This window comes from Lithobates pipiens, unplaced genomic scaffold, assembly GCF_037356315.1.
Source record: "Lithobates pipiens isolate NorthernLeopardFrog02 unplaced genomic scaffold, aLitPip1_a1.2 Scaffold_22, whole genome shotgun sequence".
NCBI classification, from domain to species: domain Eukaryota; kingdom Metazoa; phylum Chordata; class Amphibia; order Anura; family Ranidae; genus Lithobates; species Lithobates pipiens.
In genome coordinates, this window is record NW_027507784.1 from 220,641,547 (window position 1) to 220,665,526 (window position 23,980).

At 50.8% G+C, this 23,980-nt stretch overlaps 1 protein-coding gene across 7 annotated transcripts in view; it reads left to right on the top strand.

Annotated features, from left to right (window-relative positions):
• VPS35L (VPS35 endosomal protein sorting factor like) overlaps positions 1-23,980 on the top strand; it is a 1,440,208-nt gene that overhangs the window by 268,625 nt on the left and 1,147,603 nt on the right. For all 7 annotated transcript variants that reach the window (XM_077448861.1, XM_077448865.1, XM_077448864.1 and 4 more), the window contains one exon: positions 14,949-15,033. In XM_077448861.1, coding sequence (XP_077304987.1) covers positions 14,949-15,033 — 85 coding nt within the window. The remainder of the gene's footprint in view (positions 1-14,948; positions 15,034-23,980) is intronic.

Here is a 23,980-nt window from a genome sequence, read left to right on the forward strand (position 1 = left end):
TGACACCCTGTCGGCGGTCCTCAATTCGCTCGCTGTCAAGATAGAAGTGGTGCATGGGAAGAAAGGTGCTGAAAAGCAGCCCCTGACCCCCCCCCCCTCCGTCCTCTGGGGAGAGATCTGATGCAGACTTGGGTCCTGCTGAGGCTGGTGACCCCCGCTCTGTCTTGTCAGGTGACATTGACCAGGACTGCTTGGACAGTGAGGCTGAGTCCCCGTCCGGGTCCGTGCGTGACAGATCGCTTGTTGGAGCACTTATCACAGCTGTGCGTGATACCCTGAAGATTCAGGAGCCAGCGGATTCATCTGCTGATGTACCGGTCCCTTTTGGGTCCCACAAGCCAGCACGTTCACCTGAGGTATTCCCGTATCTGACTTATTTTGACAAGTTCATTTACAAGGAATGGGGTCACCCACAACTGACCTTTTCGGGCCCTAAATACATGGTGGTGCATTACCCTTTTGGGGAAAGCCTTCTCAAAAAATGGTTGACTCCTCCGGTCGTGGACCCCCCTGTATCCAGGTTAAATAAAGTAACCACGATCCTGGTTGAGGGGACTCCTGCATTCAAGGATCCCATGGACGGGAAGGCTGAGGCGGTGGCTCGTTGCAACCTGTACTGGCATTCGCACTGGTGTTGCAGACACTGACTGGGGAAAAGTTTTGCACTGTGAATTGGGGGAGTAACAGGCCTTTCCTGTCTGTGTGGAACTAGCAGACCAACTAGTGCAAGGTCCATCTGTGAGGCGGCCCTGGATACTCTCCCTCTGTTATCCAGGGCTTCAGGTCAGCTGTGGTGCTGAGGTGCCTGATTTGGCTAAAATGCTGGTCTGCTTGGCGACCGGCTCTTTGGAGCCTCGTTAGATGACATTATTAAAAATGCCACTGGTGTTAAGAGTACACTACTCCCATAGGCCAGTAAAGCTAAGGAGCCACGCTGTAGGCAAGGGCCCTCCTTTTCTACTCAAAAACTGCTTTTTCGTCCACCCTGATCTTGCGACGAAACGTCCCCAACCCGACAGGATGCCCACGGACGTTCAAATGTCCCTGGAACCACAAGCCTGTGAATAAAAATGCTACCGCATGAAGGTTTGCCACCACCCATGTCTCAGGTGGGGGGGTCGCCTTCGGGAGTTTGCAGCCCGGTGGTCCTCCCGGTTATCCGACCAATGGGTCTGCGAGATGATTTCCACAGGCTATAAGTTTCTCTCTTGGCTGCCAAACAGATTCTTCCCCCCAGGCATACCCGTATCCCTGGTTCGCTGGGAGGCCCTGTTGGTGGCGGTAAGGGATTTGCTGAATCGCAGGGTGATTGTACCATTTCTGGACTCGAACGCTTCCAGGGATTCTACTCAAATCTGTTTGTGGTTCCCAAGAAGGGGTACGTCCAATCTTGAACTTGAAAGCCCTCAATCACTTTGTCAAAGTGCAGAGGTTCAGAATGGAATCAGTTCGCTCAGTAGTCACTGCGCTCCATCAAGGGGATTCCCTGGCTTCCTTAGACATCCAGGATGCATACCTGCACATACCTATATGCCTTTGGCATCAAAAATGTCTGCGTTTTGCGGTCGGCGAAGCCCATTACCAATTTGGTGGCTCTTCCCTTTGGTCTGGCATCAGCCCCCAGAGTCTTTACCAAAGTACTGGCTCCAGTATTGGCGTTGCTGAGACAACGTGGGATCGCAATCGTGGGCTACCTAGAGGATCTGCTCCTGAGAGCGTCTTCCGCCTCAGAATTAGAGGAGGATGTGGCGATCACCATGCAGAGCCTGCAATAATTTGGGCGGCTGTTGAACCTAAAGAAGTCGGTGATTGTACCGACCCAGTGTCTGGAATGCCTAGGTTTTCTGTGGACTCCAGGGAAGCAAGAGTTTTTTTTCTCCCTTCAGACAAATTGCAGATTCTCAGATCCGCGGTCAAACTACTGATGACCCGCAAGTGGTCGTCGCTCCGGTTTTGCATGCGAGTACTGGGACTCATGGTAGCCTCCTTCGAGGCAGTACCTTACTCCCAGTTCAAAACCAGAGTGTCTTGTTAAAATGGGACAAATCTCAATTGTCCCTAGATCGACAGATCCAGGTGAGCCAGCCAGTCGGGGACTCTGATCTGGTGGTTGAGGTCCCCGGTGATTCAGTCCGGAAATTTGTTCCTTCCTCTGAAATGGACGGTGATCACTCCGGACACCTATCTATCTCGCTGGGGTGGAGTGATGGGGGTTCAGTCGGCTTAGGGCCTCTGGTCGACGAAAGCATCCGAGTTGCCGATCAATCTGCTCAAATTGAGAGCGATCAGGTGGTGTCTCCACACATGGTCGGGAAGTCTTCAAGGGTGTCTGCTCAGGATACAGTTGGACAACGCCACTGCTGTGACGTACATAAATTACCAAGGGGGGAGGGGGGCGTGTCCGGATGTAGCAGGAACAAGTCGTGTTCCAGTGGAGCTCCGTAAATCCTGATTGCATCCGCAACCATCCTGAACCTTAGAGCGCCGGGGGGTCTCCAAATCCTCCCTATCTGGTGCCAGCTAGTACCTGCATCGGCCCTGGTGGATATTGTGGTGGTCGGCTGGCGGATCGCTCCTTTACAGGGCCGAGTTCGGCCTCCTGCTCTGTGGACCCGCCGCCATCTTGCGGCCTACCTCGCCTCCAGTGTCCTCGGGCTCCGGTGCTGCGATCTGCGGGTGGAGAGGCAGAACACAGCGGCGCATCCACAGCGGCCACACCTGGGTGCACGTAGGACGGTGAGGGGGCTGGATGCTTGAAGGGGACCTCACGAAGCCGCTCCCGGGAGCCCGTGGACCGCCGCCATCTTGCGGCCTGGCAATCCGCCGCCATCCTCCTGCCTCTAACACCTGGGGGGTCTCCTGTTAATCCCCCGAGGCCATCGGGAGTCTGCAGCACCCATCCCAGCGGCTATTTGTGGAGCCTGGCCGTTCGATTGGTCCTGGCGGGGCCGTTCCACACCTAGGACCCTGCAGCCATCTTGAGGCCTACCCTCCAGTCATCATCTGCCGACTCAGGCTCCGCTGTCTACAGGAGCCTCTTCACATCCGCTGGCAGTTCCTGGAAGAAGGTTGGTCTGAGGGGGGAAAGAGAGGGGGACCCCTTGCAGGTGCCATCTTGTGGCCTACTCTCCTGGGCACATCCTCCACCCTCATCCTTTGCCCTCAGGTGCAGTGCTTCGGCATTAGTGTTGCCCTCCTAGTGACTGATACTGTGCCCCCCCCCCCCCCCCCCCGTGTGACCAGCCGTACAAGTCTTGCTTTGCCCTCTGTGTCTCCTCTTATAGTGACTGTGCCCTACTGGAAGCCCTGACCTTGAGCGGGTAGCTCACCCCACTCCTGTCCTCTGGCTTGCACAGGGAACCTGGGCACCTGTCTGCTGCCCCTCCCAGCAAAGGTTTTTGGCCCAGTCCCAGGGCACCAACACTGACTTGGCTTGCTGCTGCCAAGACCTAGGCTCTCAACCCGCAGAACCCTCCAAGATCCTCCTTCATCACAGGTTGTACCTCGGATGGGTCACCCTAAGACCCGCTGCTCCAAATCCGGCTCAAGGACTCCTCGTGCCCCCCTGCCGGCTGCTGCCTCAGCTACAAGGCGGTCCTCGGCTGCGATGGCGTCTGGCGCGCGGGAGGCCGCGGAATCGGGGGAGGTGGGGGCTCCCACAGGAGCAGAGATCCTGGCAGCCATAACATCCTGTAAAGAAACCCTGACAGCTAAGATCGACTTCTTGAGTGTAGATGTTGGCCTCATCCGCCAAGACATGGATAAGTTCCGCTCACGTGTCGCTGAGGTGGAGGATAGGCTCTCTGCGGTGGAGGATACGGTCCGCTCTGATTCCAGGGAAGTGAAGGCCTTGCAAATCCAGGTGAAGGCGCTACAAGAACGTGCAATAGATACTGAAAATCGCCTCAGGCGCAATAATATCCGCATACTTGGACTTCCTGAAAGGGCTGAGGGCCCTAGGCCCGCTGAGTTTGCTGAAGGACTCCTGTCCACCTTGTTTAACCTGGGGGAGTTGCCACCCACCTTTGTGGTGGAGAGCGCCCACAGGGTCCCACCACTCCCTACGAGGCCTGGGGCACCTCCGCGCCCCTTTCTGCTGCGGCTGTTAAATTACCGCGACAGGGACCGTATCCTGGCGGCGGCTCGTACCATGCCTGAAATCAAGTATGAGAACACCAAGCTTCTATTCTTTCCGGACTTCTCTCAGGAAGTACAACAAAGACGCAAGTCCTTTACCGATGTGAGAAGCCTGCTCAGAGAAAGTTATTCGTTTTGGTCTTCTATATCCCAGCAGGTTTACGAATTACCGATGGTGACAACACCCGCTTTTTTGACACCCCGGAGGCTGCGGCGGCGTGGCTGGATGCCCGCTGATCACATCTGCTCGGGGGCTTGATGTGGCTGAACGTGATTGCCGGGGGGTAGCTACGTATCCCTCTTCTTTTGCAATGCTTCGACCCAAGTGGAATCCTGGAAACTTTAATCTTTGTTCCCGGCCCTTTCTCCCCATTGAGTCCAGCTTTGCCCTTGCAGATTGCTTGTTTGTCCTGCATCGCGGGATGGAATGTGCTTACTCCTGTCTAAGGAGCTCCACTGGAGGTCACCGAGGAGTCCACCTTTTGTTTGAGACGCATCCCCTGTCTACTTCCCCTCCCCGTTCATTCTCCAAGACTGGACTGCTCCTTCCGAAATTGGTGCAGACTCTACTGGGAAGGACTGTACCCACCTGGGGCCCACCATCCGGGGGTCTTGGTGACCTGAAAGTTCTACAGTTATGGGAAGAAACCCTGCATCGGTTTGTATGGGTGGATGGCCTAGTGTTTTGGTCATCACCCTCTGTTCTTGTGATGTTGGGGTAGGGTTTTGTATGTTCTGTGGGGAGAGGGTTTTTTGTCTTAAAGCTAAGGTCCAAAATATGTGCTGTTAGTCTACTGAAGAGTAGGTATACTAAATTTGGGTTTGCTTCCACCTACGGGTGGTATGGGATTATCCTGTTCTTGTTTCCCCCTGACGTCCCATGATGGCCTCCTCTGATACCGAGTCGCTAACTGTTATTTCATGGAACGTCAGGGGACTCAACTCCAAATACAAGCGTTCGCTGTTATTTTAATATTTAAAACTACATAGTCCCCACATAGTCCTGCTGCAGGAAACACACTTGACTGGTAGTAAGGTTCTGGCTCTGAAAAAACCTTGGGTGCAAAGGGCGCTACATGCGACCTACTCCTCGTACTCTCGAGGGGTGTCGATACTTATCAGTAAGCGAGTGCCATGCATGATCCATGAGGTTCACTTGGATCCCCAGGGGAAATTTGCTATGGTGGTCTTGAACATCTTTAATAAGAAATATGTTATTGTTAATGTGTATCTCCCTCCTCCAAGCCAGGTGCAGGTTTTGTATACTTTATATGAGAGGTTGGCTCCGCATTGCCCGGCGAGTGTCCTGTTTATGGGTGACTTTAATGCCACATTTTCCCGTGACCTATATAGTCCATCTCCACAAGCGACCTTCAATCCTGACCTTGGTTCGTGGGCCCTAGCAACGGACTACCAGGAGGTGTGGAGATGGCTTCACCCCCAGGATGGAGCATACTCCTGTTTTTCCTTCACGTTCAAAACGTCCTCCCGCATTGATCTGGCATTTGCAAATGGCCTCCTCCTGGCTAATGTCCAGGAGGCTAGCTACCTTCCCTCCGGTCTTTCGGATCATCACCCCCTTAAATTGATTATCAGGACCACCAAGATAAGGAGTAAAGCCCTTTGGAGGCTACAGCCCCATTGGATCAGTAACGTAACAGTTCACGACAGAGTTGCGCCCTCCTTGCAGGACTACTGGGTGCGCAATGTGGGGTCAGCCTCCCTGGAGATGACGTGGGATGCTTCCAAAGCCTATGGTAGGGGACAGTACATTTCCGCTGTGGCGGCAGTCAAAGCAGAACTTGGGGACAGAGTATCTGAGTTGCAGCACAGGGTTGAGGAGGCTCTAGATCAGTACTCTGCCTCAACGACGGTCCCCAATTTCGAGCACCTCTTGTCGCTCAGGCGAGAACTGCATCTCCATGTCTCCAACACCACCAGGCTGGGGTCTACAAGACAGCAGACAAATACTTTGAATATGGAGGTAAGAATAGCAAATTACTGGCTATGCTGGCGCAGCAGGACAGGCCTGTGGAGGTTATACCTGAAATACTCACGGAGGACGGGTACTGGTTACCTCTCCGGAGGATATTTTATCTGCATTCACCAGGTTCTACACCTCCCTGTATGTCTCCTCACTCCCTGAATGCTTTGACCCTGCACCAATGACCTCATTGTTAGATACGGTGGCACTGGGGTGGCTCTGATGAGGAGCGACAGCTCCTTGTTTCGGAGATCACACCAGAGGAGGTCACGATGGCCATTGGGTCTTTCCCGGCAGGGAAGACCCCGGGGCCGGATGGGCTACCCATAGAGTATTATAGAGCACACGTAGAACTCCTTGCACCCAGGTTGGCTCAGGTGTATTGCTCATGTCTTGGACGGGGCTCCCTGCCCCCCTCTATGAGAGAGGCCCATATTATTCTTATTCCGAAGCCTAATAAGGACCCCAAACAGTGCGTCTCTTACAGGCCGATAGCACTCCTTTAATTGTGATTTAAAAATATTGACTAAAATACTGGCCATTAGACTTAATAAGGTATCAAATCTCTGATTCTGATCAAACTGGCTTTATGCCAGGTAGGTCCAGGGATATCAATATCTGTAGACTTTTTTCCAACATTCATGCCCCCCATGATAATCAAGGCACTAGGACTATTGCCACTCTAGATATGGAAAAGGCATTTGATACAGTGGAATGGGTGTATCTGTGGGAGGTGCTTAGAAGAATGGGTTTCCCCCTGCAATTTATTGCCTGGATAGGCGCACTGTACCCCGGTCCCATGGCACGCATTAAAATGAATGGCTCCTTGTCTCCTCCGTTCCCCCTGCAGAGGGGCACCAGGCAGGGATGCCCTCTCCCCGGCCTTGTTTGCCCTGGCCATGGAACCTATTGCTGAGGCTCTCAGGAGTTCGGCTGTGGTCCGTGGTCTTTGGGTGGGCTGGCTGGAGGAGAGAGTGGCTCTCTATGCAGATGATCTTCTGCTCTTTTTGAATGATCCTGGTGACTCTCTCTGCGGGGTGCACTTGGAATTATGGATGCCTTCTCTGTCTTTACCGGGTTGAAGGTGAATTGGCATAAATCTCAACTCTTCCCGGTGGACGAAGGGGCCAGGACCTCTCCATCCTCTACCAAGCTTCAGTGGGTGGATAGGTTTACCTACTTGGGTATTATTGTCTCAAGGGAGAGCAAGGACTTTATCCGGCTCAATCTTGAGCCTTTTCTGGTAGGGATCAGGTCCAGGTTGAAGGCGTAAGGCAATCTTCCCCTCTCCCTTATAGGCCGCATTAGCCTTCTAAAAATGAAGATCCTTCCCAAGCTTACGTACATTTTTAGGAACTCCCCACAATGGCTAACACCTTCTTTAATTCTCTGAAACAACTTTTCCTCTCCTTCATTTGGGGACCCAAGTCCCCTAGATTCAGATATTCCACTCTCACCAGGCCTGTGGGGAATGGGGGGTTGGCTCTTCCTGATTGTCACAAATATTTCTTGGCCACTCAGCTCGTAACAGCCCACTGGTGGTTGCGGCCGGACCTGACCAATGCTGCAACGGTCCTGGAGGCAGCTATAGTGGGGTCGCTGGAGGCCTTGCGGGGGTTGCTATTCAGGGGGCTGAAAACTCCTCACTGCCTCACCCCTTCTATGCGCACCACTATAAGGGCGTGGAGGGCGGGGGAGGCGCTGAGGACCCCCCTGCTGAACTCCTGGTCTCCCCACACCCCCCTGTGGCTGAATCCTAACCTCCCGCAATTCAGTACCATCCCGGACCCGCAGGCCTGGGCCAAATGTAAAATATTAACTCTTGAACATGTCATCACTAACGGGGAACTTACTCCCTTTCATATACTACGCACTAAATTTAACCCTTTCATGACTAGCCTATTTTTGGAATTTGGTGTTTACAAGTTAAAATCCATATTTTTTGCTAGAAAATTACTTGGAACCCCCAAACATTATATATATTTTTTAGCAGAGATTCTAGAGAATAAAACGGCGATTGTTGCAATATTTTATGTCGCACGGTATTTGCGCAGTGGTGTTTTAAACGCAACTTTTTGGGAAAAGGGACACTCATTAATAATAAAAAAACAAAACAGTAAAATTAGCCCAATTTTTTTGCGTAATGTGAAAGATGTTACGCCGAGTAGATACCAAACATGTCACACTTTATAATTGCGCGCACTTGTAGATTGACGACAAAGTAAGGTACCTAAAAATCTCAATAGGCGACGCTTTAAACATTTTTTACGGTTACCAGGTTAGCGTTACAGAGGAGGTCTAGTGCTAGAATTATTGCTCTCGCTCTGACGATCGCGGCGATACCTCACATGTGTGATTTGAACACCGTTTACATACGCGGGCGCGACTTCCGTATGCGTTTTCTTTGCTTCGCGAGCTCGCGGGGACGGCGGGCGCTTTAAAAAAATTTTTTTTATTTATTTTAAAATAACTAAATTGTTTAAAAAAAATAAAAATAAAAAATTGATCACTTTTATTGCTGTCACAAGGAATGTAAACATCCTGGTGACAGGTCCTCTTTATGGAGGGATCGGGGGTCTAAAAGACCCCCCACCCCTCCTTTACACTTCAATGTATTCAGATCGCCGAAAACGGCGATTCTGAATACCGGATATTTTTTTAAAACCGGCGCCATTGGCAGCCGAGTTAACGGGAAGTGACGTCATGACGTCGCTTCCGTGTTTACGATGAGGAGACTGGAACGATGCCGATTACGGCTTCGTTCCAGTTCCTCCGCAGCAGCTGGAGGCGTCGGACACGGAATCGGTGCTCCCGATCGAACAGGAGCACCGGTAGCAGCGGCGGGAGGGGGGGACGTCCCCTCCCGCTCCTCCGGCATAATAGCCGAGCGGCTTTTAGCCGCATTGGTTGTTAAACCTGGATAGCCAATCGCCTGCTGCAAAAAACGGTACTGGGATGATGCCTGCAGGTATAACCCCCGGAAGCCGAGTACGCATATCTGCGTACGCTCGGCGGGAAAGGGTTAATGTGCCTGCGTGGGTCCATTTTCGTTATCTCCAAATAGCACATGCATATCGATGTCAATTTTTAAGTCAACCGGTCGTGCTAGAATACTCTGAGCTTGAATCCATCCTTCGGGTTGAGGACCTGGAGAAACCCATGTCTCAGATTTATAGGTCCCTGCTGGTTGCTGCTGTCCCCGAGTTGTCCTCCCTCCGCAGGAAATGGATGGAGGACATATCTGAGTTGGATGACGATGACTGGAGGGAGGTTTGTGATTTTCCATTCTCCCCTTTGGTATCAGCCAGGGACAAATTGGTCCAATACAAAATTGTTCATAGAGCCCATTACACGCCTCAGATTACATCAGATGTCGCTGACGCATTCTTCAGCATGCTGGCGATGCTCCTATCGGCCAGGAGACTTCCTTCACATTTTCTGGACTTGTCCAGCGATTGAATGCTACTGGAAGGAGGTTCTCCTGGTGATAGGCAGGACTACTAAGATCAGTATCCCTTGTGACCCTAAATACTGCCTGCTGGGGCTCGTGGAACAAATGTCGATCCTCAGAGCTAGGAAAACGCTTATATCTTTGTTATTGTACTATGCACGAAAGGCCATCACCATGACCTGGAAGCAATCGTCCCCCCCTTCTATCAAATTTTGGAAGAACCTGGTGAATGCTAGTTTGCCCCTTTATAAGGCCACATACTCGAGCAGGGGTTGCCCACAAAAGTTTGACAAGGTGTGGACCTGTTGGTTGGATGATACCACTACGGCAACTGATGTAGTGAATGACCCATAATCCTTCATTGAGGTCATAGTGGGCTGTTAGGCTGCCCAAATGCTCCTATGCTATTTTATTCTGTACGTATAGCACTTAGCACAACACCTCCTGCAATAACCTCTCCCCACATTGGGGGTTAGCTAGTTAACGTTGTATTGTTTTGACCTGTCCTGATGCGGCCGTTGCTGCATAAGTGACAGACCATATGTTAAGAGACTGTGTCCATATGTGGCCTGTTGCCGCATTTAAAGGTTTGACCCTGCGTGGGTACTGTTTGGCCCCTGTGTGGGCAATTGATGTGCTGATGAAAATTCAATTAAAAACGATTTTATAAAAAAAAAAAAAAATTACCAAGGGGGAACAAGAAGCTCGGCCGCTGCTCGGGAGGTCACTCACATACTTCGCTGGGCAGAGCGACACGTACCGGCCCTGTCGGATGCTGGACCCAGGAGAATGGGCATTGCATCCGGAGATATTCAGGCTGCTGTGCCTGAAGTGGGGCACACCAGATGTGGATCTACTGGCCTCTCATCTCAATCGTAAGGTGCCAAGATTCGTGTCCAGGACGAGATCCGTGGGCAGACGCGTGCTGGTGGCTCCGTGGGATCAGTACCAGCTGATCTACACCTTTCCTCCACTGAAGCTGTTGCCACGTCTGCTTCGCAGAGTGGAAGCCGAGGGAATCCCAGTAATACTGGTTGCCCCAGATTGGCCTCAGCGTCCTTGGTACGCAGACCTGGTGCGTCTGGTGGCACACAGTTTCTGGTGACTGCCGTTGTGCGAGGACCCTCCTATCTCAAGGTCCAATTTTTCATCCTGCTTTACCATCGCTGGCTTGAACGGCATGGCTATAGAGAGGTGTTGAGGAACCAGGATCTGTCGGACTCGTGATTCCAACTATGTTGAGGGCACGGAAAACTTCCTCTCGGAAGATATACATTCGTACCTGGAAGGCCTATATCTCCATGTGAGGAGAGGATGGCATCCACGATCCTTTTCCATATCCAGGATCGTGGTGTTCAGCAGGGAGTGGACCAGAGATTGGCATTAAGCACCATCAAAGGGCAAATCTCAGCCTTAGCGGTCTTTTTTTCAACGACCCCTGGCATCGCACGCCTTAGTAAGTACCTTCGTTCTGGGGGTACGACACATAGTCCCTCCGGTGCGTCCACCGTTGCCTCCATGGGATTTGAACCTGGTGTTAGCGCTTTAGAAACCGCCGTTTGTTAATATCAGGGAGATTTCCCTTTTGACTTTCCCAGAAAGTGGTCTTTCTAGTGCCCATCACATCAGCTTGGAGGGTTTCTGAAATGGTAGCCTCGTCTTGCAAGTCACCCTATCTGGTTATCCACAGGGATAAGGTGGTGTTCCGTCCGCAACCATCCTTTCTACCGAAGGTGGTCTCGGCTTTTCATATCAATGAGGACATTGTATTACAATCGCTGTGTCCTAAGCCGAAGCACCCCAAGGAGGTGGCACATCACCCTCTGGATGTGGTTAGGGCTCTAAAGGTGTATTTGGCTGCCACGGCTCCCTTTCGGAAGTCAGACTCGCTGTTTGTTTCGGTGGCTGGGGATTCCCTGGGAGGTCGATTCGGGGGGCCCCCCTCACCCCCGTCTCTTCTCTCCCCTGTCCCGAACTCCCCTCCTTCCCCTTCTCACAGGAGGGCTTTACATGGATACTGAGCTGTGTGTGCGTGCGCCCTGGGCTCTCACCTGGGTTCTGGTTGTGCTGGGGTGTCTGGGTCCTGAGTGCTTCTTCCCGGAGGGTGCCTGTGTGGTTTATCCCTGTGTTGGTGCAGCGCTGTGTCTGCCACATGTTTTCTTTCTGCCTCTCATGGCGCTGGCTGGTGGCCATTTTCAGTGTGGGCAAGGGATAACATGCTTCTGGGCTTCAAGTGGCCATTTTCCCGGTAATTCCCTATTCAGAACACTGGCGGCCATTTTCTTGAAACCGGGCCACCTTTTTTGTGCTCTAGCAGCAGCTCCTGTGCCCTCAGCTTCCTGTTTTGTCATCAGAGCGCTGGGAGGCTCTGTGTAATCTGGACACGGGTTTGATTGCTCAGCGATCATTAACCGACCTTGCTGATGGCCTGCCTCCGACACAGCTTTGGTCCCTCTGCATCTGGGAGCGCTAGGGATCTACAGACACTGCTGTAAAAATGGCGCAGAACTCCTCAGGGTGGTGAGTCTGGTGGGTTAGAACCTCTCAGTCAGCGGCAGCAAGGAGGGTGGGACTGTCACTGTCCTAAGTCCCCTTCGGGTGGTAGACAGGGTAGGGTCAGCATAGCTTCAGAAATCGCCGTTTGACAATGAGGGAGATTCCCCTGTGGACGCTTTCCCAGAGTGTTTTTTTCTAGTAGCCATTACATCGGCCAGGAGGGTTTTGTCCTGCAAGTCGCCCTATCTGGTTATCCACAAGGATAAAGTGGTGTTGCTTTTGCAACCGTCCTTTCTGCCGAAAGTGGTCTCTGCTTTTCATATCAATGAGGACATTGCATTACCATCGCCGTGTCCCAAGCCGAAGCACCCTAAGGAGGTGACCCTTCACGCTCTGGACATGGTTGGGGCCCTGAAGGTGTATTTGGCTGCCATGGCTCCCTTTCAGAAGTAAAACTCACTGTTTTGGTGGCTGGTCCAAAGAAGGGCATGGCGGTCTCGTCGGCCACCATTTCTAGGTGGATCAGACAGATTGTAGTACAAGCATACGCCCTGAAGGGGCGGGTTCCCCCCTTTCCAGTCACGGCCCACTCCACAAGGGCAATCGGAACATCTTGGGCTTTTTGACACGAAGCGTCGGTCGCTCAGGTGTGTAAGTCGGTGACCTGGTCGCCTGTCCATACGTTTACAAAGTTCTACAAGGTAGACGTCCGTGCATTTGCGGATGCCTGTTTTGGCAGCAAAGTTTTGCAGGCGGCCGTATAGTTGCATTTGAATATGCAACGGATATTTTTTCCTGGGTTTTCAAAAAACGCAGCATTATGTTGATGCACTGTTACATTACTTCCGCAGTTGGTTGCGTTATTGGGGCTCACGCCTGTTGAAGATACCCGGTTATGGTGGGTGGTTTTTCCACACACTGCTGTTTTTTTGTGGGTTTAGTTTCACTAGTTCCCAGTTGCCATGGGGGATTAAGTTTTTGTTTTTCCCACCCCTCGTTTGGCACTGCTTGGGGATATGGGGAGCTGTCGGTCGGTGATTATAAGAGAAAATAGGATTTTTTTGTACTCACCGTAACATCCTTTTCTCTGTAATTCACCGACCGACACAACACCAGCCCCTCCTTTTTTTTTTTTTTTTTTCTCTCTTTACGTTATACTGCTTGTTGACATACTGAGGCTGCTAGGGCAGACTGGGGATTGTAGCCTAGGGACCGCCCCCTGGGCAGAACTAAAAGTTCTGAAGTGTTGTATTACAACTTTGCCTAGTACCCTCCAGTGATAGGGCTAACAACCCATTTTGTTAGAGGCGCTGTGTTGGTCGGTGAATTACAGAGAAGGATTTTACGTTGAGTACAAAAAATCCTATTTTTTTTTTTTAAACTGATCTTTTTTTTTTGGGAGTATTTTTTTTTTTTTTTTTTTTTTTTTTTTTATGCTTAAAGTGAAACAATAAAAATGTAATCTTCCTTTAACTATTGTGCCTGGGGGTGTCTATAGTATGCCTGTAAAGTGGCACATTTTTCCCGTGTTTAGAACCGTACCTCAGCAAAATTCAAAATGGACATTTCTAAAGGAAAAATTGTCATTTGAAACTGATTGCAGCTGTAATCAATTGTCGGGTCTTGGCAATATGGATAAAACTCATTGAAAAAAATAGCTTGGGATCACCCACCCCACCCCCAGTCCATTACCAGGCCCTTCGGGTTTGGTATGAATATTAAGGGGAGCCCCAATCCAAAATTAAAGTGTGGGGGACCCCCTAAAAACCATACCAGGCACTTTCGGTCTGATATGGAAATTAAGGGGAACCCTGCTCCAAATTATTTTTAAAAAGTCGTAGGGGTCCCCCCAAAATCCACACCAGACCCTTATCTCACCATGCAACCTGACAAGCTGCAGTACAACATGGGTAGCCCCCCTAAGCACCTTGTCCCCAAAGCACCTCTTACCCCTGTGTGAAATGGTTTCTGTACCATTTCACAAAAGTGTCAAATGCTTAAAAAAAGACACAGCTTGGGACAAGTCTTTTATTAAAAAAATAAAAAATGTCCCACAATGTCATTCATCTTCTATCGCGCCTCCATGGAAGACTCCCTCTGCGTGACACTTCTTCGCTGTGACAGTTCTTATATAACTAACGGTGAGGCCACCTGGTGACCATTCCCCCATGGCTCCATAACAGACCTGAAGGGTGGGGACCCCTACGCCATTTTTTAACTGGTGCAGGGTTCCCCTTAATTTCCATATCAGAGCTGAAGGGCCTAGTATGGATTTTAGGAGGACCCCCTCACAATTTATTTTTGGTTTGGGGTTCCCCTTAATATTCATACCAGAGGGCCAGGTAATGGACTGGGGGGGGGGGGGGAGAGAGAGAGGGATCCCATTTTCCTTTTCTTTCTTAATTTCTTTTTTTTTTTAATTAAATGGGTTTGATCCATATTGCTGAGACCTAACAATTCATTACAGCTGCAATCAGTTTTAAATGACAATTTTTCCTTTGGAAATGTCATTTTGCTGTGGTACTGTTCTAAACACAAAAAAAATGCACCACTTTGCAGGCATATTATAGACCAGGGATATGCAATTAGTGGACCTCCAGCTGTTGCAAAACTACAAGTTCCATCATGCCTCTGCCTCTGGGTGTCATGATTGTGGCTGTCAGTCTTGCTATGCCTCATGGGACTTGTAGTTCTGCAACAGCTGGAGGTCCGCTAATTGCATATCTCTGCTATAGACACTTTCCTAGGTCGCCTTGCAGGCTACTCTGCTCTACTTCCAGGCCACCATGTACAAAACCACTATAGTAAAATGGTCATTTTATTTCATTTATCAGTTGCTCATAATTTTTGCATGTCTAAATCAAGTTTTTGTTTCTCTAGTGTTCAAAGCTTCTCTCTGACACAACGGTCATCAGATTTTACCCAAGCAAGTTTGTATTGATTACTGATATCCTGGACACCTTTGGTAAGTTCTGGTTAAGATGATTCTAAACCTTGATGTTAATATGATCCCTGTGAAAAAGTGCATTTAAGTTTCATTAATGTATTTTCCTTTGTGTATGGAAGCAGCTGAAAGTGATTTGGCCAGGAGGCGTGCTTAATTATTGCACTTGTCTTTGTGTATAGAAGGCAGCAGGGGAGACACGGAAAGAAACTTAACACCCCTTTCGCCCTAATTGTACTTGCACTCCTTTCCCCTCTCTTATATGCCCTCTTACTCACTTTTAAAAAAATATTTCTTGCCCCCCTCTAGCTTTAGCAATTACAGCTCAGAACAGGGATAATCCTGATCCCTAATCCTATACGACTGCTGCTCCTCTGAAAAAGACTCGTGCTCTGATTTGCTTTTCAGAGGTATTTGACAGGTGGGGTAGAGGTGATATGTTGCCTCCACATCTGAGCAGTAGGGAGGCTGCCACATGCTCAGTGTTCATTTTCCTGGGGCCGCCGTTATTTTTCTGTAGCCACAGACAGTTTCTGCCTTTTTAGCCATTTTCTGGAAGTTCAGCAGCCATTTTCTCGGCGCCCTCAGACGTTTTTTGCTGAGGTGGCCGGTGGACATTTTCTAGTAGCCTCAGGTAGTTTTGCCTCTAGCCCTGGGTGCTCGTTTCCTAATAGAACATTGCACTTTTCACACACACACCTTGTGGATGACATGGGGAGAGCGGACAGCAGCAGCACATTGCAGTACCTGGGTCAAGGTGGTGAGTCCTGCGGGAGGCCCCTCAGTCTGTGGCAGCTAGAAGGGTGAACATTTTGTGACTTGCCTTAGGTATCTAAGTGGTGACAGGCGAGTGTGGGTCAGCATGGTTTCGGAAGCTGGTGCTTTTTCCCTAGACATTCCAGTAATTGCAACTGGTTCCCCTGCACCTGCGGTGCCTATGGATGCTCTGTTGGTCCTTGGAGGCCTTGCCAGGGTGGAAGTGGTGTGCAGGTAACAAGGGGGGTAAAAAACGCCCCATCCCACCCATCGTCTTCTGGGGAAAGCTCTGATTCAGACTCAGGCCTCGCTGTGACAGGCGGCCCCTGTTCTGACGTATCGGAGGATGTGGACCAGGACCGTTGGACAGTGAGGATGACTCGGTGTCCAGGTTGGCGCAGGAAAAGTCTCTTGTAGGAGCACTTATTACAGTGGTGCAAGATACCCTAAAGATGGAGGATAAGGCGGGGCATCTACGTAGGTGTCGGACCCTTTTGGATCCCACAAGCCAGCTAAGGGGTTTCCTTGCCCAATTTATTTTGATACGTTTATTTACAAGGAGCGGGGAAAAACCGCAGCAGGCCTTTTCAGTCCCGAAACGCATGGCAGTGCGTTACCCCTTTGAGGAGCGTTCACTGTAGAAATGGACATCTGATTGTTGACACCCCCCGGTATCCAGGTTAATTAAGGTAACCACGATTCCGGTGGAAGGGACTCCTGCTTTCAAGGACCCTGCCGACAGAAGGACTGAGGTGATTGCCCGTTCCATGTTTGTGGTGAGGGGGTCAGCATTTCGGCCTGTGTTAGCCACGGCCCTGGTGTCACAGACACTTACTGAATGGGCTAAATTGTTGCACCGTGAGTTGAAGAAACAGGCTTTCCCCGGTCTGCTTGGAGCTGGTGGACCAGTTGGTGCAGGGCCTTCAGTATGTCTGTGATGCGGCCTTAGATACGGCCTCCTTGCTCTCAAGAGCCTCAGTATCAGCAGTAGTGCTATGTTGCCTGATTTGGCTGAAAAGTTGGTCTGCGGACCAGGCAGCTAAGAAAGCACTGGCGGACTTGCCCTTCCAGGGAGAGAGGCTATTTCGAGCCTCGCTGGATGACTTTATTAAGAATGTTACTTGGGGTAAGAGTACGTTGCTCCCACAGTCCAGAAAAGGTAAGGAACCACACCGTAGGAAGCAGATTTTTCATCTGCCCGGGTCGGCAGGTAAGCGTTCCGAGTCTGACAAGTGTCCCTGAATTTTCAAGCCAAACAAGCCTGCGAGCAAATCTGTAACCTCCATGAAGGTTTGCCCCTGCCCGGCTCTCGGGTGGGGGGGTTGCCTTCGGGAGTTTGCAGCCCAGTGGACCTCCCTACTTTCCGACCAGTGGATCTGCGAACTGGTTTCATCAGGATACAAGAGTTTTTCTTGTCCACCAAACAGATTTATTCCCTCCAACCTTCATCTTCTGCCTCGACGGGAAGCCCTGTTTGGGGCGGTACAGGACCTGCTGTTGCATGGGGTGATAGTGCCTGTACTGGCAAGGTTTCAGGGATTCTACACCAATCTGTAGTCCCAAAGAAGGAAGGGGTCCATCCGGTCCTGGACTCAAAGTCCCCCAACAGCTTTGTGAAGTAAAAAGGTTCAGGATGGAATCAGTTCGCTCAGTGGTTGCTGCACTCCATCAGGGGGATTTTCTAGCATCCCTGGACGTCAAGGATGCATATTTGAATGTTCCCTTGTGCATCAAGCATCAGAGGTTTCTGTGATTTGCGATTGGGGGTGAGCTCTACCAATTTGTAGCTTTCCCTTTTTGGCCTGGCGTCGGCACCGAGGGTCTCCACCAAGGCTCTAGCCCTAATTTTGGCTTTGAGGCAGCAAGGGGACGCATTCGTGGGTTACCTGGACGACCTCCTTCTGAGAGCAGCTTCCGCCTCAGAATTAAGGGAGGATGTGGCAATCACCATGCAAACTCTTCGGGAGTTTGGTTGGGCACTGAACCTACAGAAGTCCGGTGTTGGTGCCAACTCAACGTCTGGAGTAGCTGGGCTTGCTTCTTGACTCCTTGGAGGCGATAATCTTTCTCCCTACAGACAAGCTGCAGACTCTTTAAGCTGCGGTGAAGTTGTTGGTGTCCTACAGGTGGTGGTCGCTTGGGATTTTGCATGCGAGTTCTGGGTCTCATGGTAGCCTCTTTCGAGGCGGTACCGCATTCTCAAGTCCACACTCGAGTCTTGAAAAAGGAGATCCTGTCCAAATGGGATAAATCTGTTGTGACTGGATTTTCAAATTCGGGTGAGCCAGCTAGTCAGATTCCCTGCTCTGGTGGCTGAGGTCTCCGGCCCTTCGGTCCAGGAAGTCGTTCCTTCCTCTTCATTGGACGGTGATCACAACAGACGCCAGCCTGACCGGTTGGAGGTGAGTTTGGGGCATATATTTAGCCCAGGGTCGTTGAACCCAGGAAGAATCCCACCTGCCGATCAATGTGCTGGTGCTTTGAGCGATCAGGCGGTGCCTCTACACATGGTCAGAAGCTGCAGGGGCGTCCGGTCAGGATCCAGTTGGACAACGCGATGGCGTATGTCAACCATCAAGGAGGAACAAGGTGCTCGGCTCCAGTACTGGAGGTCGCTCACATCCTGCGGTGGGCAGAGCAGCGCGTTCTGCCTCTGTCAGCCGTGTACATTCCGGGCGTAGAAAACTAGCAAGCGGACTATCTAAGTTTTCAGATGCTGGATCAAGGGGAATGGTCGCTACATCCAGATGTATTTTGGCTCCTATTCTTAAGGTGCGGCACGCCAGATGTGGATCTTCTGGCTTCTCGGCTCAATCGGAAGGCAGAGGTTTGTGGCCAGGTCATAGGATCCCGCGGCAGACACGTTTGTGGCTCCTTGGGTGATTTTTCGGCTGATTTATGCTTTTCCCTTAAACTTCTACTACGTCTGCTTCGCAGAGTGGATGTCGAGGGGATTCCGGTAATTCTGATTGCCCCAGATTGGCCTCGGCATCCGTGGTATGCCAATATAGTCTGAAAAGTGGCAGATGTTCCTTGGTGGCTGCTGATGCGAGAGGACCTTCTTTCGCAAGGTCCAATACTTCATCCTGCTTTACTGTCACTTGCTTTAATGGCATGGCTGTTGAAAGCCAGGTGCTACGGGACCAAGGTGTGTCGGATTCGGTAATATCCACTATGCTAAGGGCATGGAAGTCATCTTTTCTGAAGATTTATCATAGGTGGAAGGCCTGCATCTCCATGTGTGAGGAGATGGGGTGGCGTCCGTGCATATTCAGTTTCCAGGATCCTGCTGTTTTTTCAGCAAGGAGTGGATCAGAAACTTGCCTTAAGCACCATCAAGGGGCAGATATCCGCTTTTGGCTGTCTTTTTTTTTTTTTTTTTTCTTTCTCTTTCGTTCATTCTCTTTCGACGGACAAAGCTCTTTTAATTCTTGACCTTAGGGTTATCATGCCACCTGCAGGAGAGAACTATGCAGAACATGTAACACATGTAAAAACCGCAAGACTGCACAGCACCACCCAGGGTGCGGTCCCTCTGGCTATAACCCCTTACCCCTCACCCTGCTTCCTGCAGCTCAGTTTTTTCCTGCATAGTGTAGAAGGACCTGGCTCCCTGAGGGGACCATTGGTCCTGGAAATCTTTTAATTTTTTTCTGCAATTTTGATCCTGTGATCTACAATCAACAACTGGGCTGGGTAATATAGATCCTTGTAGTCTCCCCAGCATGGCCATCGAGCATGAGCAGACCCTAGCTATGCGCTGGGTCGGTCACGACATGCCCCTCCTGTTCCAGGGGCAGCCGGTGAGCTTTATGCTCTGGGGCACACACATGACAGGGCTACTGTCGTCTGTGTCAGTGTGCCGTGGCCAGAAGCCACTCCGTACTACTCGGGTGATGGGTCTGTGGAATGCGTCCAGAAATCCTGACAGGAGGGGTAAGTACAGCTCTCCTGTCCTCAGCAGGATAGAGCAGCTGGGCATTCCCTGGGAGGTAGACTAGGTGGTCCCACTCTCCCGTTCCTCTCTCCCTATCCCTCATCCCCCCTGCTGGAGCCGTTGTGTGACTGGGCATGAGGTGCGGTGTATGCACCTGGCCTGGGGTCCTGTGCAAGGGGGGGACTCTAGGCTTTGGTGGGCTGTGTGGGCTCTTGAGGTCCGTTTTTTCTTTACTGCCCTTTTTTCTTCTGTGAGGTGCTTTGGCTATTTTACATGAGGAGAGCCAGATGCCATTTTGCTGAGGCCGCAGCATTTTCCTGTAGTCTTCTAGAGGGTTCAGCGGCCATTTTTGCATTTTTTGCAACGATGTCCATAGGCCATTTTCTTGTAGCCTCATCGCGGTTTACCTCTAGTGCTGGTGTCTGTGTACCTCAGAACAGCGCGGTTTTTACTCTGGGCACTTTGTGACTGACACAGGGCAAGGTGGTCAACGGCAGAACAGCGCAGCATGTAGTCAGGATGGTGAGTCCTACGGGGGGCCCCCTCAGTCTGCAAGCAGGTAGGAGGGTGGGATTTGTGTACCTTGCCTTAAGTCCCTAAATTATGGCAGGTGAGTGAGGGTCAGCATGGCGTCAAACGCTGGCGCTTTTTCCCCAGACATCCCTGCTATTGCAACCGGCTCACCTGCAAAAAATGTGCCTATGGACGCTTTGTCGGTGGTCCTGGAGACCTTTGTTGCCAGGGTGACAGCGGCGTGCGGGCGCAAGGAGGTTAAACGCCCCCGGACCCCGCTGTAACTGGTGGCCCCTGTTCTGACGTGTCAGAGGTAGTGGACCAGGACCGTTGGGACAGTGAGAATGACTGTGTCCTGGTTGGCACAGGAAAAAGTGCTTGTAGGAACACTTATTACTGCAGTGCGGGATATCCTGAAGATACAGGATGCAGCAGGAACTTCTGCTGAGGTGGTGGTCCCTTTTGGGTCCCACAAACTGGCCCACACACCGAAGGTGTTTCTGTATTTGACTTATTTTGATAAGTACATCTACAAGGAATGGGGAAGCATGCAGCGGGCCTTTTCAGTCCCTTTGAGGAGAGCCTCCTGAAAAAATGGGCGTCTCCTCCAGTCTTTGACCCCCCTCCCCACATCCAGGTTAAATAAAATAACCACGATTCCGGTAGAAGGGACTCCTGCCTTCAAGGACCCTGCCTACAGGAGGGCCGAGGTAGTGGCCCAGTCCATTTTTACGCTAGTGGGGTCAACATTACGACCTGTGCTGGCCACAGCCTCGGTGTTGCAGACGCTTACTGAATGGGCAAAGTTGTTGCACCGTGAATTGGAGAAGCAACAGTCTCCCCTGGTCTGCGTAGAGCTAGCAGACCAGTTGGTGCATGGCCTTAAGTATGTCTGTGATGTGGCCCTGGATACGTTCCCCCTGCTCTCTAGAGCATCAGTATCAACAGTGGTGTTACAGCGCCTGATTTGGCTGAAATGCTGGTCTACGGACCAGGCATCTTAAAAAAAAAAAAAAAAAAAAAGCACTGGTGGATTTGCCCTTCCAAGGTGAGGGGCTATTTGGAGCTTCGCTGGATGACATTATTAAAAATGTTACCAGTGGGAAGAGCACATTGCTCCCACAGTCCAGGAAGAGTAAGGAGCCACGCCATAGGCAGGGGCCCCCTTTTTCCACTCAGAAACTGCTTTAGCGTGCCCCCTCCCCCCCGTCGGTAGGTGAGCATTCCCAGTCCGACAAGGTGCCTGCTGAAGGAGTGTTACCGCATGAAGGTTTGCCACCGCCCAACTCTCGGGTGGGGGGGTCGCCTTTGAGAGTTTGCAGCTCAGTGAACATCCCTACTGTCAGACCAATGGGGTCTGCAAACTGGTTTCATCAGGATACAAGATAGTGTCTCGCTTGTCCACCAAACAGATTTTTTATCTCCAGCCTACCTCTACTTCCGGCTGGACGGGAAGCCCTGTTCGGGGCAGTACAGGACCTGCTGTTGCACGGGGTGAGATTGTACCTGTACTGACGCTGGAAAGGTTTCAGGGATTCTACTCCAATCTGTTTGTAGTCCCCAAAAAGGAAGGGTTATGTCCGGTCCTGGACTTGAAGGCCCTCAACAGCTATTTGAAAGTGCAAAGGTTCAGGATGGAATCGGTTCGCTCTGTGGTCGCTGCACTCCATCAGGGCATCCTTGGATATCATGGCAAGGCATACTTACATGTACCCATATGCCTCAGGCACCAGGTTTCTGCGATTGGCAGTCGGGAAAGAGCATTACCAGTTTGTGGCTCTCCCTTTTGGCCTGGCACCCCAAGCCTTTACCAAGGTGTTTGCTCCAATTTTGCATTAAGGCGGCATGGGATCGCAATTATGGGTTACTTAGACGACCTCCTCCTGAGAGCAGCTTCCGCCTCAGAATTAAGGGAGGATGTGGTGATCACCATACTGACTCTGGTTGGGTGCTGAACCTAAAGAAGTGGTGTTGGTGCCAACTCAACTCCTGGAGTACCTGTGCTTACTGCTGAACTCCTCAGAAGCAAGAGTTTCTCCCTTCAGACAAGCTGCAGGCTCTTTAAGCTGTGGTGAAGTTGTTGGTGAACCGCAGGTGGTGGTCGCTGCGCTTCTGCATGCAAATTCTGGGCCTCATGGTAGCCACTTTCGAAGCGATACCGTATGCTCAATTTTACACTTGAGTCCTGCAAAAGGAGATTTTGTCAAATTGGAACAAATCTCCATTATCCCTGGATTGTCAAATTCGGGGGAGCCAGTTAGTCAGGGATTCCCTTCTCTGGTGGCTGAGGTCTCCGCCCCTTCGGTCCGGGAGATCGTTCCTTCCTCTCCATTGGACAGTGATCACAACGCCTAGTTGGGGGGGTGTTTTGGGCATACAGTCAGCCCAGGGCCTCTTGTCGCAGTAAGAATCGCAACTGCCAATCAATGTGCTCGAGCTTTGGGCGATCAGACGGTGCCTCTCCACATCGTCAAAGAGGCTACAGGGGCGTCAGATAACACAACAGCAGTGGTGTATGTCAACCATTAAGGATAAACAAGGAACTCGGCTGCAGCACGGGAGGTTGCCCACTTCCTCCAGTGGGCAGAGCCACACGTGCCGCCTCTGTCGGCCATATACATTCCGAACGTAGAAAAGACTGTCCATGAAGACTGAGGTATGTCCATCAGGAGACCAAACCTAAGATGGGGGGTCACTAATGGCTTATTCCTGAGTGATGAAGATCTTCTGCATTGAGACTGGGCTTGCAGCCCTTGCCTGATCCCAATGTGCTGTGTTGCAATGCCCTGACATCTAGTAGTACAGTGACTGGGTCAGTTTGGGTGCACGTTTTAGGATTTGGTGCTTTTTCTGTGTCCCCGTGTACCCAAGTCACTAGTGGAAGCGGTCACTTCATTGTGCAAGCCTTATTGAGCTTACTGTGGATGTATGTGCCATTTTTTTCTTTACTGGTGCGTGAGGACTGGCACAACATCTCCTGCTACTGCACAGCAAACAATGGACACTCCCTGGTCTCCAGCTACCCACATAAGGCATTAACTCTTCCCACCCCACAGTGGATGTTGTGACTACAACATTTTGGGGGCATTTTAGGGCTGCACATGGCAGATCTTATGCACTGGGTCAGGTAGCCTCACAAGCTCACATTCAGCTAACAGCTCGGGGGGTTGGTGATGATCCTTCTCTTAAGACCCTAATTTTCTGTCCTCAGTTTGAGTCTTTGCCTTACTCTGAGGCATCCAGTGTACCCTCCAGTGCACACTCCTCCTCCTGCCTTCCTAAGTAAGGATATCTCGGTCACTCAGTGGCATAGATGGGTTAGCCCAAGGGTAGGAAACCTATGCGAGGTGGAAATCTATCAAAGATCACCAGGGGTTGGCACAATTTTTTTTTTTTTATTTTAAGAAATGAACTAGCAAGACCTAACTAAATGGGGAAAACTGTCAGGCATTGCTGGAGAGAATGGGTGTTCTCTCTGCCCAGCCGAACATTTGCTCAGAGGAGATGGAGCTGTGCATATACAAAATATTTTTGCTAAAATGTATGCAGGATAATGGAGATCACTGAGGAGACAGAATTTGGAAGGCGGTGTGTTGTATTGCCAAACTTCTACATTAATTTCCTCACTCTTGGTGGCTGAATGGATCAAAGAAAGGCGAGTTTGTGCTGCTGGGTCATATTCTAACTGGGGGATAGTGATCTACAAAGTATTGTACATCTTATTTAAAAAAATAAAAAAGTTTAGAAAAAAACTATTTGTAT